At 44.8% G+C, this 19135-nt stretch overlaps 1 protein-coding gene across 1 annotated transcript in view; it reads right to left on the reverse strand.

The window, feature by feature from the left end:
* The window catches only part of LOC121268973 (vasoactive intestinal polypeptide receptor-like), a 53729-nt gene that overhangs the window by 30035 nt on the left and 4559 nt on the right, over window positions 1-19135 (reverse strand). Inside the window, exons 2-4 of the mRNA XM_041173276.1 lie at window positions 16766-16869; window positions 12065-12162; window positions 535-664 (exon numbers count right to left, since the gene is read on the reverse strand). Of these exons, the coding sequence (XP_041029210.1) occupies window positions 535-664; window positions 12065-12162; window positions 16766-16828 (291 nt within the window). The 5' untranslated portion in view covers window positions 16829-16869. The remainder of the gene's footprint in view (window positions 1-534; window positions 665-12064; window positions 12163-16765; window positions 16870-19135) is intronic.

The following is a 19135-nucleotide window of genomic DNA, read 5'->3' on the forward strand; positions in this document are numbered from 1 at the left end:
AGAAAAGCAAGCAAGTTAAGCTAAACCTTTACAAAACACCGGTTAGTTAGAATATTGTGGTCAATTATGGGCACAACATTCTAGAAATAGGTCAAGGCCTTAGGCTGCACCAGAGGAGATTTACTAGAATGGTGTCAAGGATGAAGGGCTTCAGTCATGAGGAAAGATAGAAGAAGCTGGGGTTGTTCTTTTGAGAGTAGAGAGGGTTAAGGAAAGAGTTGATAAGTGTTCAAATCATGAATGGTTTTAATAGGATAAGTAGAGAAACTGTTTCCGATGGCAGGAGGATTGGCAACCAGAGTGTTGTTAATTGGGCAGCGTGTAAACTGGGAGACTGATTCACTATCACCTGCCCAGGGGAGAAAGTGAGAGCTCTCTCCCATTAGTGTTATGGAACTGTGTTTAAGAACTGAGGGTAAATCTGGCCCTGATTCATTGTTTTAATTTAATACTGAGAGTGATCACATTGTTGACCAGGCACTGTGAACTGCACGATATGTCACTTTGTCACAATATTCGCAAGCTTTCACTTACCGTAGGAAGGATGCACTGGGGAGAGTCAGTGCCAAACAGCGTCACATCTCTAATAAACACAGCAATGGCTTTCATAATGAAGGAAGCAAACAGGTTCATATGGATATAGTTCCTGGTGCAGTGGAGCTTTCTGTCTCAAAGAAAGTTAAAGAACAGACGTTTTACAAATAAAAAGCACTTTAAGCCTAATAAACAACCCAATCTGTTTTTTCATCTATCAATCCAACCTCAATCCCACATCCCCACCATATCCTTCAAACCCACCATATCCCTCAATCCCTCAATCCCACCATATCCCTCAATCCCACCATATCCCTCAATCCCACCATATCGTTCAATCCCACATCCCCACCATATCCCTCAATCCTACCACGTCCCTCAATCCCAGCACGCCTCTCAATCCCATCGTATCTTCCCCCCACACCATGTCAACATCACCTTCCTGTCTCACTAAACAATTGAAGACTGACCCTGACATTTACAGAGTTCAACAAGAAGCAGCGATGTCTGAGAGTGTCTGGGGGATTGGCGGGTTGGGGGGAGAGGGGTTGCAGGTGGAGTAAGGTCATGGGGGAAAGAGGTTGGGATAAAGAGGTCGCAGGGGAGAGAGATTGTGGGAGGAGGGAGGTTGTAGGGGAGGGAGATCACAGAGGAACAAGGTCACGGGGGAGGGAAGTCCTGGGGGAGGGGTCTCTTGGGGAGGGAGATTGTGAGGGATGGAGGTCATGGGGGAGGAGGGGTCGGGGGGGGGGGGGGGGGGGGGGTGGGGGGTGGGGGGGGGGGGGGGGGGGGGGGTGGGGGGTGGGGAGTGGGGGGGGGGGGGGGTGTCCAGTGGTGGGAGGCCCTGGGGCAGGGGTGTTGTGTTGTTGGAGGCGGGGAGGTTGTGGGGAAGTAGCAGGGATAGGGTTGGATCACAGAGAAGAGGCAGATGGTGACAGGTTTGCCAGACAGGCTGCGGGGAAACATTCTGCTGCTCCTCTCGCCCAAGAGGGTTTGGAAAATCACTTAGTTGCTGGAACCCATAGCCTTGCATGCTTTAACTGTTAGGTTTCCTGAGCCCAGGGAAACTTGGTCCACGGCCATTACATTTAAATAGCTGTAAAATATGAGGCACACAGCTTCATTAACATGTTATGGTCACTGGCCTGCCTCTCTAGAGCGGATTACTTGGGCATCCCAAAAACCACCACAGTTAAACCAGAAGTACATAAATTCATGGCAGGTTTGGGCCAGGATTCATATGTTTACGCGCACCCCTGACCCTCTCCCACCAGTTGGAGGGTGTTAAACACCCGCTTCACCGCCAGCAATGCCCCCCCCACCCCCCCACCACACTCTACTTTTGAAAGTATCAAAACTGCACCTGAACCCTGGATCTTGGCAGCGCTATCACCAGGGTCAATTTCTGGCCAATCTGAGGGATCTGAGGGGACGACTGGAAGACATTTCATGACTTGAAAGAAACAACAAATAAAGGAAAGGATATCATCCTGTCGTAATGATAGTGATTCACTTCAATCTCAATTGCTAAAATGAAGAGAAGTGCATAGGACAATTTTTAATTAAAACACTCCTCCCCTTTAATAGAACTAAATAATAATTTTGGCACTATTTTTGTCCCTTTTATGAAAACAAAATAGGCTAATTTGATATCAGCATTCAGTTTCCTAATCAAAGTGTCCCTCCCTGTCACTCCAGCGATGCCAATTATGGAGAACATTCTTCTATATCAAAGAGCATCGCCATAGCTAATTACTGCTTCAGATTACACTTAGAACAGGCTAAGAACTTCAAGGGCTAGGAAATGATTAAGAAAATTACCCTCCCTCCAAGACTTTCCTTTCCTGTGCAGATATCAAAAATACATCAATAGAAAAAAGCAGCATAATACGAGTGGATGGATTTTCTGGAACTGAATCTTAATGTGGTGATGAATGACATATATTGGCGTGCACTTACATATCACGTGCTAAACATATCAATGAGAAAAACAGTACTCACACAGATAGATGAATGAAAATCCAGATGCCAACTCAGTCATTCTTAATATGGAGGTGGGATATGAGGTTAAAATATGCAAAAAATATTTTGTGCACACATTAATGTTAAGAAAGATCTAATAAAGTAAGCAATCCCATTTAAAACCATAAAATGCACATTATATTTCAGCACGTGGCAAGGAAACTGTACTGCTTAAAGAAATTTACATGGCTCATGTCACCCTGTCTGAAATTAAACAGCTCCTACATTTCAAGGACAAGCTCACAGAGATTTAGGGAAGAGATGTTCCATCATATGTGCTGTCCTTTTGTCCTCTAGGCCATATTTGCTTTAAAAAAATCCATCGACAGTAGCTTGGCCTTTGTAACTCTTTCGAGTACAAACCCATTTCCATCTGTTTCAGATGAAGTTACATAGTTTCATAGTTTTGCCATTGTGAGATTTGAACTCTTGATCTTGGGGTTACAAACTCAGTACCAAAACCACTTGGCTATTTAGGCCAAGCTGAGGTTAAGAGGATGTAACTCTTTTGAGTTAAAACCAATAAAACCAAATTAACAAAATTGGGATAAATCAGGCACAGCCCTTAATTCAGGTCAGCTGTAAAACCAAGAACAAAGTTTAAAGGAACTTACAAACTTTAAATCAAAATGTGATTAAAGGGGTCAACAAAACACCCCAGTCCCTGCGGTGAGCTTGGCCTTTGTAGTTGAGCATCTTTGGGCAATTTTTAAACAGGTGTTAACTAGTTTACTTTGAACCTGCCTCTGTCCTTGTAATAGAAGAACATGGGTGATGTAGGATGGGCGATTGCATGTGCCTATGGATGATCAGATGTTGTAGCCTATAGTCTCTGTCCTCTTTAAGGAAAGAATGGCCAGGATTTTCCAGTCCCACCCGACATGGGACCTAAAATTCCCACCCGAAGTCAATGGGCCTTTTCTGTCCCGCACATGACAATTCCCATGGTTGGTGGGACTGGAAAGCCCTGGCTAATGTGTGCTGAGTGGGTAGGCATTACACAGTTTGAGCTAAATCTATAATCCAGTGTATAAAGTCTCTTTCAGCTGTATTGTATTAGTTTCATGGTCTTAGCCATGGCTGAATGGTAACACTCTTGCCTCTGAAGTTGTGGGTTCAAGTCTCATCCCAAGAGTTTTGACAGTCCAGGGCAGTACTGAAGCAGCACTTTTATCATCAGGTCATTATCACATTGCTGTATGTAGGGCATTGCTATGCATAGATTAGCTACTACATTGCGGTGATTACACTGCTTTAACTGTACAGCACTCTGGGACATCCTGATGTGCAAGTCTTTCTTTCAAATGGATTTTGAAGTAACTTGGCAGCGGGCATGATACAAAGTGAAGGAAGTTCAATTGTCAGTTTTCTGTGTGCGTAATGATTGGCAATCATCAACCATTGTTATCTGTATTTTGCTCAGTCCCTGATTTGGTGTGCTTGAGTATTTTTCACACAACTGTCAGTCTCTTTGTGTTGCCCTCCTATTGATTTACGGGTTAACCGTACTCTCTGTAAAGTGTTCAGATAAACATATATCACACCCTGTCTGCTCTGGTTATTCACATCCATCCTCACTGCTCACTTTGGAATTTCCAGTTGGGTCCCACATTACTGGGGTAAACTTACAGTCCCTGATAGGGTGCCTCACTGTGATGGTGGTTATGATACAAAGCTAGTTAGTCCAGAGAATGTAAGTTCAAATTCCACTGTGGCTGTTTGAATTCAATTTTAAAAGCAAAATCTCAAAATTATAAAGCTGATATTAGGACATGAAACTGTCAGGGTATTGTTAAAAACTGGATCAGCAATGTAATTCAGGGCAAGAAAACGTCCATCCTTATATAGTCTGGCTTATATGTGACTCCAATGTGCTGAATTCTTAACTCTGTAAGTTAGAGGTCATTCAACCCCTTCAGCTTATTCTGCCATTCAACTTGACCATAGCTGATCTGTATTTTAATTCCATCCACCCACCTTGGTTCAGTTATCTTTAATACCCAAAATCTATCAATCACAGTTTTAAACTTTTTTTAATCCGCCCTGATCCTCAACAGACTTTTGGAGGAGACAGTTCCTGATTTCCACTTGGCTGTTAGGATTGGGTAATAAATGCTGGTCTTGTCACTGGCCTCCACATCCTGAAATTAAATTGAACAACCACAAGCAAGGTTCTCAGCGCATGCAGTCAGCTATGAGACAGACCAGTGACGTACTCACAAGGACCCTCGGGCTTTCAACAGTGACCAGGTTCAAACTGTGACGTATGTCTCCTCATTAAAGATCCACATTTATTATATCAATGGATGGTAGTAATAAATTAAGCTCAATTCCTCTTATCAAGGCACATGTGCATTAATGTTGTCAATGTGACTGGTGTATAGACTAAACTTTTGCATAAATGAATAGTTACATTTATATTCATTCTACAAATTTAATTTCAGTCTTTGCATATTTCTCACTGCAGAGAAACGGCTTCCAATATAAGGTTTGGAATATAAGCTGTGGAACTTGCACTAAAATTTAATTTTAATTACCTCTGTGCCTGCTGTCTCTATAGCAACACGAGTTTGTTGCCTTATTAAACAAAACCTCAAATTGTTGGCATCTATGTCCAGAAGGTAATGCTCGGTCGGGTGGGTGTGCGCTCGACCGGACCGAGGGTAAAGTGAGTTGTGATGATGTTGGGTGAGCATCCCGACATCATTGGGCACTCACGCGGTATTTCGGTTCATGGGTGCACGCGGGAATTGGCAGCGCATCCGCTGACAATTAAAAGGCCATTAAAAAGTTAATTAAATGAAATTTTTCACTGCCCATCCAAACATACGGTTGGCGGGCAGGCGAAAAGGCCGAGCGGCCTTTGCCCTTTTTCGGAAACCTGACCCTTGGGCGGGATGAGGTTTCCAACAACTATTTAAAATTAAATAAAAATTGAAATACTTCATTAATAACATGTCCCTGCTCATGCGACAGAGTCACATGAGGGGATATCTTTTATAACACTTTAAAAGCCTTTATTTTTAATGTTTTAAACTCCAGTGTGCACCTATGCGCATGCGTGAACTTGTGCTCTTGCCCTCCTCTCTCCCCCCCCCATACAGGCGGTGCTGAGCGCTGCCAAGTGCGTTTCACGCTGGGTGGGCCTTAATCGGCCTGCCAGCCTGAATTCGTGGCCTGGCCCCGATCGTTGGTGGCGGTCAGCTTCCTGGCCTCCCCCACTCACTCCAATCGAGCCCGCCCGACGAGGAAAAAATCCTCCCCAACGGGTAGAATCTTGTAGAGGCAATTGTGACATTGGCTACCTGCTGTTCAGACAGCGAGACCCCCCCCCACGTCGCCTCTCTTTGGAAAGGCTCACTGCGTCTTGTGCCACTCAGGCGCTCAACTGGACAGCAGCAGGCCTCTCCCCAGGGTCAAAGGGCCCCCTGGTCAAAAGTCCTGCTCACCAAGAGCTGCCGGCCAATCAGAGGCTGACAGCGCTTCTGCACTCAGCAGCAGCAGCAGGGAGGTGGTGTCCGCTGCGGGGACTACACCCACCCAAGGTCTCCGATCGAGGAGCCACCCAGGCACAGGTGAGCGATGACATGAGCAACAAGTGGGCCCCCTCCCTTCCTGATGCTGGGTTCCTCAATTAGGCACTGCGTGCCTTTGAATAAGCTGCCCCTCCTGAGAGCCCATAAGCAAACATGCCAGGGTTTGCTTGTTGGGCTTCCTATATAGTGAGACCCTGCCCGCCACTGGGTTAAAAGTAGTGGTGGTGGGATGAGGTCCTTAAGTGGGTATTAATTGACTACTTAAGGGCCTTGAATGGCAGTGGGGTGTGAAGGCCATCCACAGGCCTTCCTGCCACGCACTTAAATAAGGTGGGAAGGCCGTGGGGTCCCTACCCTCCAGCCCCATTAAATGTCTGTCGCCGCCGAACTTGTCATGGAAGAGGGCATAAAATTTCACCCTTTTTTCCACCCAGAATGAAGAAACAGTTCTCAAGTGGGAAATAAGAATACTGGTCCGAACTGTTTTTTCCCTTCTGGACAGTGTACTGTCCCAACAACTACTCTTGTGACAACACTTTCTCTATCCTAAGATACAGTACTCTGGGTTAGATTTTCCCCTACAGCATTGAGCTCTGAGTGTTGGCAGAGGTGGAGGTACGTGAGGGTAGATTTTCACCAAAGTCTGGATGAAAAACTAATGCTTCCGCTCAGCTACCTGAATCCTGCTTTTCATTTGCATTGAAATCAATGGGGATGAGAATTGTGCAGCTCCTGTAAAGAGTGGCTGAGTCACAAAGTCTGCATTACACTCAGGTGGAACCTCATTAAATCAGATACAAACTCTTCTCAGTTTTCTGTCTGCTCAGTTTAATGCAGCATTTTGTGCCCTATCTTGTAAAAATTATTTGCTACCCCTCTCATTGCCTTTGCCAATTGCCTGATTCTTAGTCGGATAACATTATAGATGTTCAAGCAGTCAGTGAAGTCACCATCCTTCAGCTGAAAGCCTTCACTGTGAGCATCATCAACAGGCCGCAAGGACCTCCAGCTCTGACTAAGCTGTGATCTGTAGCTCAGAGGGATAGACCTTTCACCTTCTGAGTCAAAGTGTTGTAGGTTCAAGTCCCACTCCAGGAACAATGAGTGCAAAATATCAGCTGACACTGCAGTGCAACACTGAGGAAGTGCTACAGGGTCTGAGGTGCTATCTGTCAAGTAAACCAAGACCTTGTCTACCCTCTCAGGTAGACCTATAAGAGCCCACTGCACTATTTTGAAGAAGAGCACAGGGGAGTTCTCCTCGGTGTCCTGGTCAATGTTTATCCCTCAACCGACATCACTATATTGCTCTAAAGGAGAGTCACATGGACTCAAAACGTTAACTCTGGGCAGAATTTCACCCTTGTTGGCCGGGCTCGGATGGGGTGGGCTTGACTGCGATTTCATGCTGGTGGGTCAATTAAGGCCCACGCGGAGTGAAATGTGAGTGGCTGTGCTCAATGCTGCTGTGCAGGAGGCGGCGGGGGGAAGTGCGAGCGGGTGAGCACGAACTTCGTGCATGCGCGTGAATGTGCATTTGTAAATCTCCCTGAGGCATAGAGCTGCCTCAGGGAGATGAACAGGTTTCAAAAAAAAAAATAAAGATTTTATAAATGTTACAAAACACGTCCCCTCATGTGATTCTGTCACACGAGCAGGGGCCTGTTATGAATTAAATTTTAAAACTCTCCTTTTATTTTTATTTGCTTTACTAAAACCGCATCCCGCTCATGGGTGAGGTTTCCAAAAATGTGCAAAGGCCGCTTGGCCTTTTCGCCTGCCCGCCAACCATGAGGTTCGACGGGCAGCGAAAAATTAATTTTCATTAACTTTTTAATGGCCTTAAATAGGCCTTTTTAATTCTGTTAATTGTTGGCGGGCGCACTGCTGACTCCTACTTGCGTCCACCGGCCAATATATCACACGAGTGCACGATGACCTCGGGACGCTTGCCGTTTTATGCTCGGCCGGGTCAGGTGTGTGCCCGTCCACTGAACGTAATATTCTGGCCTCTGTTTCTCTCTCCACAGATGCTGCCAGACCTGGTGAGTTTTTCCAGCATTTTCCTGTTTTTATTTCAGATTTCCAGCATCCGCGGTATTTTGCTTTTATCACTAAGTTATTTGGTCATTATCCATTGCTGCCTGTGGGAGCTTCCTATGTGCAAATTGATTGTTACATTCCCCTACATTACATCAGTGATGATCCAAAAGAACACCATTAGGTCTAAATGTGCTTTGGCACATCCTGAGGTCAGGAGATGCGTTACGGAAATACAAGCTCTTTTTATTTTAATTAAATCCTGCTTCCCCTGCACCCCCACCAAATATGCTTCCAGCAGGAGTCAATATTAGCCCCAATATTAGCAATATCAATGTACATAATGAGGCTTGGCTGAGAGCCCAGACAGCTATTACAATAGGAAAACAGCTGCTCTCCATTAGAAACATTTATTGATGGCTCAGAGATTCGGAATTCTATGGTCAATTTCACAATATTCATTGACATCAATTAAGTAGTTTCAAGGGTTTGTGGTTTACAGTTTTTAAAACTTCAAAGGGCCTGTACGATTGACACTTTTATGAGTTTGTCCAGGGGTTTTTTTCAAGCACAGGGGAAAGTGATCAATGGATTGCATTTTTTAAAGCTTTTTTTTTAACTCATCCCGTTTTACACTGTGGTGTTCATTGGTTCTAGGAAGTTTACAGTGGATCAGTGGGCATGGAGGTACTAGAGTTTGGCATTGGGTGCATGAGAGGCTTGAGGGGGTAGGTGGAAGGGCAGAGCTTGGCATAGGGGGCATGAGAGACCTGAAGGGGTGGGTGGAAGGGCAGAGCTTGTCATTGGGGATATGGGAGACCTGAGGGGGTGTGTGGAAGGGCAGAGCTCTGACCAGTTCTAAAATACCAATTGAGATCTTATACAAATAGATATATGAACATACAAACTAGGAGCGGGAGTAGACCACTCAGCTCCTCGAGCTTGCTCAGCCATTCAATAAGACCATGACTGATCTGATTGTAAACTCCTGCCTACCCCCACTCCCTTGTTTATCAAGAATCTATCTAGTTCTGCCTTGAAAATATTCAAAGACACTCCTTCCAATGCCTTTTGAGGAAGGGAGTTCCAAAGACTGACAACCCTCTGAGAGAAAAAAATTTCTTCTCATCTCTGTCTTAAATTAAAACAGTGGCCCCTATGCATGCCTGAGCTGAATAATAATATTAAATGGGCCTATAGCCTGAAACAGTTTGGCCAAACTTTCCCCACTAGTCACCCCTTTGTCTAAGCGATGCTAGGTCTAAAGTCAGGGTTTACAGAGCATCAGTCTGAGGGCCTTACTACCCCATCACTGCCAGATTCAGTACATTAAATTTGATCGCTATGATTCTATAACCTAGGTTTCACTCTGTAAGTTAAGGTTGGTTTCTTGCTCTGCTGTGAAATGAATTGACTATATAAACCATTTGCTGATTTCAATTCTTAATGAGCACCTTAATATTGTTTTTGAGCTATGGTACACATCGACTTTGAAACTAGCTCAGACAATTATTGGTGTGTGCCTGAAATTCCTGTCTATTTGAAATTGATTGTCACTGCATTAAAATAATGCAGAAATTTCACGTCTCTGTGTCACGACACCCAGAAAAGCCTCATTTCAAGGTAATTGTGCTCACAGGATTGATGCAGGTGAAAGAGACAATTTAGTCCATCCTCTGTCCAAAGACAATCCCAAAATTAACCACTCTTTGTTTGTTGAAGCAGTTGCTTAGATCTCTCTGAAGCTTCTGTTTCTCCATGTTTATCCTGTGTTCCTTGTTTTAATAACCTCCAAACAGTGAGAAAATGCTAACATTCGCTATAGGCCTGGAGTTTTGCTGAGTTGGAGAAACTTGGGAGCCCTTAAAAAATGGTGGGCAGGGCCTGATTCTGAAATTCCCGCCCCCATTACCGTTTTGGCTATTTCTGCTGGCCCGGGATACATGTGTGGGTGACTTGCCTGTACTGCAGCGCTTCTGCCCTTGCCAGCTCCATTGTGGGGCGGGCAGTCCAAACTGCCCCCTGCATTTTTGTGGAGTCAAGACCCTTCGTTAAGTGGCTCATGGCCTCTCGGAGGAGGTGCAAACCAGGGGGAACCCCAGTCCCAAGAGGAGAACCAAAAACAGTCACCTTCCCCTGGAATACTTGCATTGACAGGCTTTTAAATATAAATTAAAAAAAAAAACCCTGTTCTTTCAGTTTCAGTTAGATGTGTTTTTACTGCAGTGATTCATTATTGGGTTCTGTCCTCCAAAGGTTAGTTGACCATCACATTCACCAGCCTTGTGTAAGCATTAAGATGCATTAGAGTATTTTTCCTAATGGGAAAACTGAAACTGAAGAAAACACTGCTAGAGAACTGATCTGAAGTGATTTAAGTCACCAGCTCTTTAAAAGTGGCACAACCACCTTCAGTAGATTTCAGTTAGAGAGAAAAAAACACAGACACCTGCTGCTGGAGTGTATTGATCGATAGGCCATCTGTAGCTGAGAAAAAAATGTAGTTTACTGTTGTTGCAATTTCAATAGTCTTCAATGTTTACATTTTCAAGGGTTGTTATTACAGCTGAACCATTATGACTACTTGGCTGAGTGTCAAAAGCCTTAGAACCACTTATTGCAGGAGGCTGTATTCACATTTTGATTGACATTTTAAAGAGGCTATTAAAGAATTAGCTGTCTTTGATGTGGTTAGTGTTGGCTACTTGCGAGGTTTTTTTGTAGTTTTTTGAAGGAGAGGGGTTTTCAGTAAATGTGTTTGAATGACAACCTTATTAGATTGTTGGAAGATTTTTATAAATGTCCATTTCAAGACATCCTGAGGTCTGTACATATTGGGTAATGGGTGAGTGGCTATGGAAGATACAAGGGGGTCATGAGAGGACATGAAGGGGTATGGGATTATGAGGGGGCATGGAGGGTGTGTCGGGCTTGGGTGTCAAGGAGGGGGCATGGGCGATTTGAGGGGTCATGGAGGGGGCATAGGGATGGGGGAGTATGGGGGTGGGTAGAGTGTTAAGTGTGGAGGTTGATGCATGAGCATTGGAGGGATTGTTCTTTAGAACTGGGCCAACATTTCAGTAAACTGAGGTGGGTGTTCTAGCCTGCGGCCTGTTCATCTGCCTGCCTTGGGCCTATCTCTGGAGATTGTGGGCCCAATTTCATCCAAATCTTGCCTCCCTGACATGGACTGGTTGAGCCAAACAGACTGTCTCCATGATGAATTCTCTAAATAGTTTCTGCTAATTTTCATCTCACTCCCTTGTGTCCTGGCCAATATTTATTTGCTTCTTTTTTCCCTTAACACTCTACTGTTCAGATAATTAACTGTTTCCTAACACCCGATTGAGATTTCTCTCTTTGTAAAAGACATAGCCCACATTTCAATACAGGCTAAAAAGCAGCAAGCGAACTGGCAGTCCTTAAAATAGGTGATATATTAAAAGGCATAGGGAGTGATGGGAGAGTTGGAATAGACTGGGGGTGGGATATTAAAGGGTATGGACCATGGGAAGAATGGGATTAGGCTGCGTAGGGTATTAAAGGATGTGGAGAGTGAGCGGGAGAATGGGGTTAGACTGGATGGGATATTAAAGGGTACGGGGAGTGAGTGGGACAGTGGGATTAAACTGGGTAGGATATTAAAAAGTATGGGCTGTGAGCAGGAGAGTGGGATTAAACTTGGTGGGATAATAAAGTGTGTGGGGAGTGAGCGGGAGAGTGGGGTTAGACTAAGTGGGATATTAAAGGGGAGGGGGAATGAGTGGGAGAGTGGGGTTAGGCTAAGTGGGATATTAAAGGGGATGTGAAGTGAGTGGGAGAGTGGGTAGATTCCTCTTGTGAGGAAATAAACTGAGATGGTCTGTTTCTATCCTCGAACGTTCTCAGATTCTATGACCATGATGTGTTGTAATATCAGCAGAATTATTTACCTGAAGAGACACAGAATGGTCAGTGCCACAATCAAGGACAGCAGAGACAGGCTGTGTCCAACAGTGTAGCTTATCTTCACCGCCTTCAGGATTGTTCCCTGAATGAAAGAAACATAACATAAAAAACATAAGGAATAGGAGCAGAAGGAGACCACACAGCCAACCGAGCCTGCTCCACCAGTCAGTGCGATCGTGGCTGATCTTGGGCTTCAACCCCATTTTCCCGTCTGCTCCCCATATCCCAGATGTCATGAAATTTGAGGACAGACCTAATGATCGCAAACAAACTCAACATGATGTAGCAGGAGGGAGAGTCTGTTTCAGCATCACAGTGACACAGAAAATATAATCAAAAAACATCTATTGTTTGATATTCCTAACAAGATTGTGAGTGAGCTCTTCTCCAACTTTTTGACCATTGCTGCGACATTTCCACAAGCCCCTTGTCCAATGCTGCGATACGTGGATGGATGATATGTATGCTGTATAATCCAATGATAAATCCTCAAGCCTCGAGCTTGTGTCATTCTTAGGCCTCATTGTGACTGTTTAGAATAGATACACAAAGGAGGCTGCATTGTATTTTTAAAAAATCCTGCCACTCATGATCACTTTGCCTAATGGTCCCATGTGAGGCCCCTACCCATTACTTTGCTCTACCCTGTGCCCGCCCACTCACCCTCCATAACTGCCAATAAGTTGCTTTTCACCGGCTTGTTGACACCTGACATTGTGGCTCTCGCACTCCCAGTTGCCTCGGAGAAGCAGAGCGTTCTGCAGCTGTCGCAGGCAGGGCCTGCGTGGTGCTGCTGGAGCTGTCCGTAACAGTGGATCATGTGATGCGTACCCACTCCATTCTGAGGAAGAAGCTACTGGTCAAGACATATTACTATTGACATTGACCTACACACCACCCAATAGTGGAAGAAGAAATGTACAGATTAGAGGAATGACGTAAGGTCATGGAATAATAATCATGGGGGATTTCAACTACCTACAAAATTAATTGGCCAGAAAAGTAGGAAAAGGGAATTGGGAAATGGAATTCCTATATACAGGAATCCTGTGTAACTTAATGTGTAAGAAACTCAATAAGGGAAGATTTTCTACTGGTGGCCAGGTTTTTGGTTGTCTAGGAAACTAATCTCTGGAATACCATACCTACACTTCTCCACCTCTTTACCTCACTTTCTTCCTTTCAGGCACTCATTAAAACCTACCTCATTGACCAAGTTTTTAGTCATCTGCCCTAATATCTGCTCTTTAGCTTGGTATCATATTTTATTTTTTAATGTTTCTTTGAAGTGCCTTGCGATATTAAAGGTGCTATATAAATCCATATTGTTGCTGGATTCAGTATGAGCCAGAATAGATAAGAGAACTAAAAGTAGGGGGACCTCTTGGCAATCGTGACCATTATATAATGGGCTGTAACTTCCGATGGAGTGGCAATTGAACTGAATTGCCATTTCACTCGAAAGTTCTCACCTGAAAAGGCAGGCTACCTCAGCCGGTCTCGCCTAACCTTCAGACTCAGGTCAGGCGAGATCTGGATAGTGCAGCGTGTCCTTGGAGCTTGGCGCCTAAGGGCTGAAAAGTGCAGGTAAGGAAGCCACGCCCCCTTTTTCACAGCACTAGTTGCCGTAAACCAGGTAGGTTTAAAGATCCAGCCAGGTTTAAAGGTCTTTGACAAGTTAATTGTATAAGGTAAGTGGGAAGGATTGCAGGGGGATTGGGTTGGGGAGAGGGGCTTGGGTTTGGGGTGTTAGGTTGGGAGGGGTCAATGGGGGTCAGGTTAGGAGGGGTTGGGTTGGTGGTGGGGGTCGGGTCAAGTGGGGGGAACAGGTCGGGTGAGGCCTGGGGCCAGGGGCTGTTGGGTCAGGTTGGGCCTAGGGGTGAGGGGGGGGGGGGGGGTTGGGTGGTTCCTTAGGGGACGGTTGTCGGGTTGGGTCATGCCAGGGCTCAGGGTGGGTGGTGAGATTTAGGTCCGGCGGGGCGGATAGTTGGGGGAGTGGAGGAAAGAGTTCCTGTGGGGGTGGGGGAATCCCATGGTTTGTGGAATTCTCATCAGGGGGTGTATTCCCTTGGGGGTGGGGGAGGGGTGTCCTATTAGTGGGGGGTAGTCGGGGTGGGGGTGAGTGCCCTGGGGGATCCGGGGGTGTGGGGGACTCCCATGGCGGCTAGTAGTTAGGGGGTGGGGGGAATCCCTGGGAGGTTGGATATGTGGAGGGAGTTCCTTGGGGTGTCAGTGTGGGCCTGTGCTATAGTTACCCAGAAGTTAAAAGAGGTTTTAATTCTTCTGACTTTTTCTGGGTATTAATTGATGTAACACAGTCGGAACCATCTGACGTTTGCGATTTTAAATCACATTTTCACATGGTTCCCAGTGCAGGGCAATTGCCCAGGGGAAGTTTACACTTCCAGGCAATTGCTTTGCAAACCTCACCTGTGAACTTCTGGGGGCTGAGGAGGTTCCCCAGTGCATCTTTGGGATACCCACCCACCCCCCAATACGGTACCCTGGAGCTGGAAGTTATGGCTCAATACGCTTTGAGATAATAATTGGGAAGGATGTAAATATGACAAAGTCTCAGAGCAATAGATTGGAGAAAAGCCAACTTTGAGAGGTTGAGATTAGAACTTTGGAAAATAAAATGAACAACAATATTGGCAAACAATGATGGAAGGTGATGAGAAACATTTGTAATGGTTTTCAACAGAGCTCATTCTGCTAAAAAACACGAATATGCTAACACTAATGAGTACCATTGATCAATATAGACATAAAGGAAAAGGGCAAAGAAGGTGACGAAAATTAAAAAGGCCATAAAGAGTTAAACTAAGCACTAGGGCTTATTTCTAGAAGCACAAAATTAATAAGTAGTGAAGTTATGTTAAACCTGTATCAAACCTTGGTTAGACCACACTTAGCGTATTGTGTGCAGTTCTGGTCACCATATTCTAAAAATGGTATAGAGGCACGGGAGAGGGTGCAGAGAAGATTTACAAGGATGATGCCAGAAATGCAGTAGAAGGGAAGAACAGGCTGTGTCTCTTTTCTCTTGGAGACAGATAACCGAACAGACATCTTTAAATTCTGAAAAGGTTTGAGAGTGTAGACACAGGGTGAGCGTTTCCAGTTGTGGGAAAAAGCAAAACTAGAGCCCTTGAGTATAAAACACTCACGAAGAGATCCATCAGGGAGTTCAACAGGAACTTCTTCACTAATCAGGAGGTATCAGATTGGCAATCAGATTGACCTCATTAACAGCTTGGTTCAAACATGGACAAAAGAGCTGAACTCCAAAGGTGAGATTGACTGCCCTCGACATCAAGGCAGCATTTGACCAGCATTTCACGGACCTCTAGCAAAACTGGAGTCAAAGGGAATCGGAGGGAAAACTCCGCTAGTTGGAGTCATACTGAGCACAAAGGAAGATGTTTGTGTTTATTGAAGGCAATCACCTCAGTTCCAGGACATCACTGCAGGAGTTCCTCAGAGTAGTGTCCTTGGCCCAACCATCTGCAGCTGCTTCACCAATGACTTTCCTTCCATCATAAGGTCAGAAGTGGGGATGTTTGCTGATGATTGCATAATGTTCAGCACCATTCATGGCTCAGATAATGAAGCAGTTCACGTCCATATGCATCTATATCTCAACAATATTCAGTCTTGGGCTGATAAGAGGCAAGTAAATTTCATGCCACACAATTGACAGGCAATGACCATCTCCAACAAAGGAGAATCTAACCATTGCCCCTTGAAGTTCAATGGCATTACCATCACTGAATCTCCCACTATCAACATCTGGGCTTTTCATTGACCAGAAACTGAACTGGACTAGCCATATAAATACTGTGGCTACAAGAGCAGGTCAGAGGCTAGGAATCCTGCAGCTAGTAACTCACCTCCTGACTCCCCAGAGCCTATCCACCATTGACAAGGCACAAGTCAAGTGTGTGATGGAATACTTCCCACTTGCCTGGATGAATGAGCTCCAACAACACTCAAAAAGCTTGACATCATCCAGGACAAAGCAGCCTGCTTTGATTGGCACCCCATCCACAAACGTTCACTCCCTCCACTACCGATGCATAGTGGCAGCAGTGTGTACCATCTACAATATGCACTGCAGGAACTCACCAATGCTCCTTAGACAGTATTTTCCAAACCCATGATCACTACTATCTAGAAGGATAAGAGTAGCAGACACATGGGAACAATACCACTTGGAAGTTCCCCTCCAAGTCACTCACCATCCTTACTTGGAAATATATCACCGTTCCTTCACTGTCGCTGGGTCAAAATACTGGGATTCCCTCCCTAAAAGCACTGTGGGTGTACCTGCACCACATGGACTGCAACGGTTCAAGAAGGCAGCTCACCACCACTTTCTCAAGAGCAATTAGGGATGGGCAATAAATGCTGGCCCAGCCAGCGAAGCCCACATTCTGTGAATGAATAAAAAAAATTAGTCCCTATCATCCAAAACAAATTTCTGCCCAATTTAGTATGATACAGGTGTAGTTATTCACTCTGCTATGTTTGGAGAGTAATTCGTAATTCACAATTTAAGGAAGGCTGAGATGTCCTGGAATGTTAAATTTAGCCAGCCTTAGTAAAAATGATGTTAGTAAACATGTCTAAGGATGATATAAATCCAATACTCAAGAGACAGATATTTGAACAGAACGACTGACCTTGACATCATACTCCATGTTGCTAGGGTCGACTCCACATGCGTCTGAGTAAGATTGCAGCATCTTAGTCCAACCTTCATCAGTGCACTGCCTGCTCACACTCCCTATGGTAGGAACAACATCATTAGAACTGTGGTTAATATTGATTGACTGACCCCCTGCCACAGTGACGCTGGAGATCTGAAATACAAACAGAAAACGCTGGAAAGCCTCAGCAGGTCAGCCAACACCTTTGGAGAGGAAAACAGAGCAAACCAGGTTTCAGGATGATGAACCTTTATTAGAGTGATGGTAACCCAACCTTCCTCTCTTCACAGAAGCTGACAGACCTGCTGAAGTTTTCTAGTATTTTCTGGCTTGACTTCAATCAAATAGAGATGGCAGAATATTTTGCTTCTCTGTGTTACCCTTCTCATTAATATCAGGATGAAGGGACAAGCCCAGACTTCAGGATGAAAGAGAACAAGAGAAGACAAGGGAATCCTCGTGTGCTGAGAGGGGTGGCATCAAACCTGAGAGTTAAAAAGCTGAAAATCGAGAAGACTGAGGGATGAGGATTTCCATAGTTTTAACATCCAGGGAAAGAATGATTAAAGCAAAAGATTAGACAATGTCCCTTGATTTCAACACAGAGGATATAGAGAGGGGGAAGAACATATAAGAACATAAAGATAAAAACAAAAAAACTGCGGATGCTGGGAATCCAAAACAAAAACAAAAACAGAATTACCTGGAAAAACTCAGCAGGTCTGGCAGCATCGGCGGAGAAGAAAAGAGTTGACGTTTCGAGTCCTCATGACCCTTCGAAGGGTCATGAGGACTCGAAACGTCAACTCTTTTCTTCTCCGCCGATGCTGCCAGACCTGCTGAGTTTTTCCAGGTAATTCTGTTTTTGTTTTTATATAAGAACATAAACCTGATTGTATGACTGAAATATTAAATGCATCAATAAGTTATGTTAACAATTGAAACTTTACTCTCTTGGTGCTCTTAAAGTCACAGAAATTGTTTATGGGGAGCAAGCTCCTTTCAGTATCAAGCTCAGTCCATTTAGACATTTAGCTGTGTCTCAGTGGGTAGCACTTGCACTCCTGAGTCAGAAGGTTGTGGGTTCAAGTCCCACTCTAGACACTGGAGCATAAAATCTAGGCTGATGGTCCAGGACAGTACTGAGGGAGTGCTGCACTGCCAAAGAGGCTTTATCTTTGGATGTGATACTAAAACCTAGCTTCCTTGTTGGGAGTCAGAGCGGACCTGCGGGAGACAGTTGGGAGCTGAGGAGCATCTGTAAATACAGACCGGGGATTGCAGAGCGGCCTACCTTGTTGGGAGTTGGAACAGAGTAGGCCTTTGGAAGATAGTCGTGAGCTGAGCAGTGCGCTGTTTCACTGTTTCAGCTGCTGTGAGGAAGCAGACATGGGAAAAAGTAAAAAGCAACTGTGATGTCACAGCAAGCTAGTAAATTGTTTGACCGGTAACTGCTCAGCCTAAGGGACAGTGTGTGAGAAACCAGCATGGGACAGGTGAGTTAAGGTAGATCTATAAATAAAAAGAACTAAAACTTTAAAATAGTAAACCAAAATTTGAAAACTTTAACATTAAAATAAAACAATAAAGATAAAAAACAATAAAAATAAAGAAATGTAAACAAATATCGAAAACACAAACCTTTGTAGTTAAGAAGCACATAACCTTTAGTTGTCAGTGGTACTAGCATTCAATAAACAGTAAGTTGTAGCATACATGGGAAGAAAGTAATTAAAGTAAATTAATTAAATAACATGAGTTAGAATGGCGGGACAGATGTTATGTTGCAGCTGTGGGATGTGGGAGTTTGTGGACACCAAGGCGATCCAGGATAAACACATCTGCAGGAAATGTAAGCAGCTTGAGGAATTCCGGATCAGGATTGTTGATCTGGAAGCTGGAATGCAGACACTGTGCAACGTAAGGGAGGGGGAGGAATACCTGGATACTTTGTTCCAGAAGACAGTCACACTTCTTACAAGAGGGTCAACTGTTTTGGTCACCAGTGAGGGACAGGAAGATGTGACTATCAGTGAGGTAGGTAATGGGACTGAGCAGACTGTAGTGGAGGAGCCTCAGAAATTGCAATTGTCAAACAGGTTTGAGGTGCTCACAACCTGTGTGGATAAAAGCAAGGTCTGAAAGGTGGATGAGCTGACTGGCCATGTCACTGTGGTAGAGAAAGCCGCTCAAGTGGGGGAAGCAAAAAGGGATGTAGTGGTAGTAGGGGATATTAGAGTGAGGGGGATTGACACTGTTCTCTGCAGCAAAGAGCCAGAGTCCAGAAGTCTGTGTTGGCTGCCCGGTGTATCAGGGTTTGGGACATCTGCTCAGAGCTGGAGA

The sequence above is a fragment of the Carcharodon carcharias genome, chromosome 23, assembly GCF_017639515.1.
Source record: "Carcharodon carcharias isolate sCarCar2 chromosome 23, sCarCar2.pri, whole genome shotgun sequence".
NCBI lineage: Eukaryota > Metazoa > Chordata > Chondrichthyes > Lamniformes > Lamnidae > Carcharodon > Carcharodon carcharias.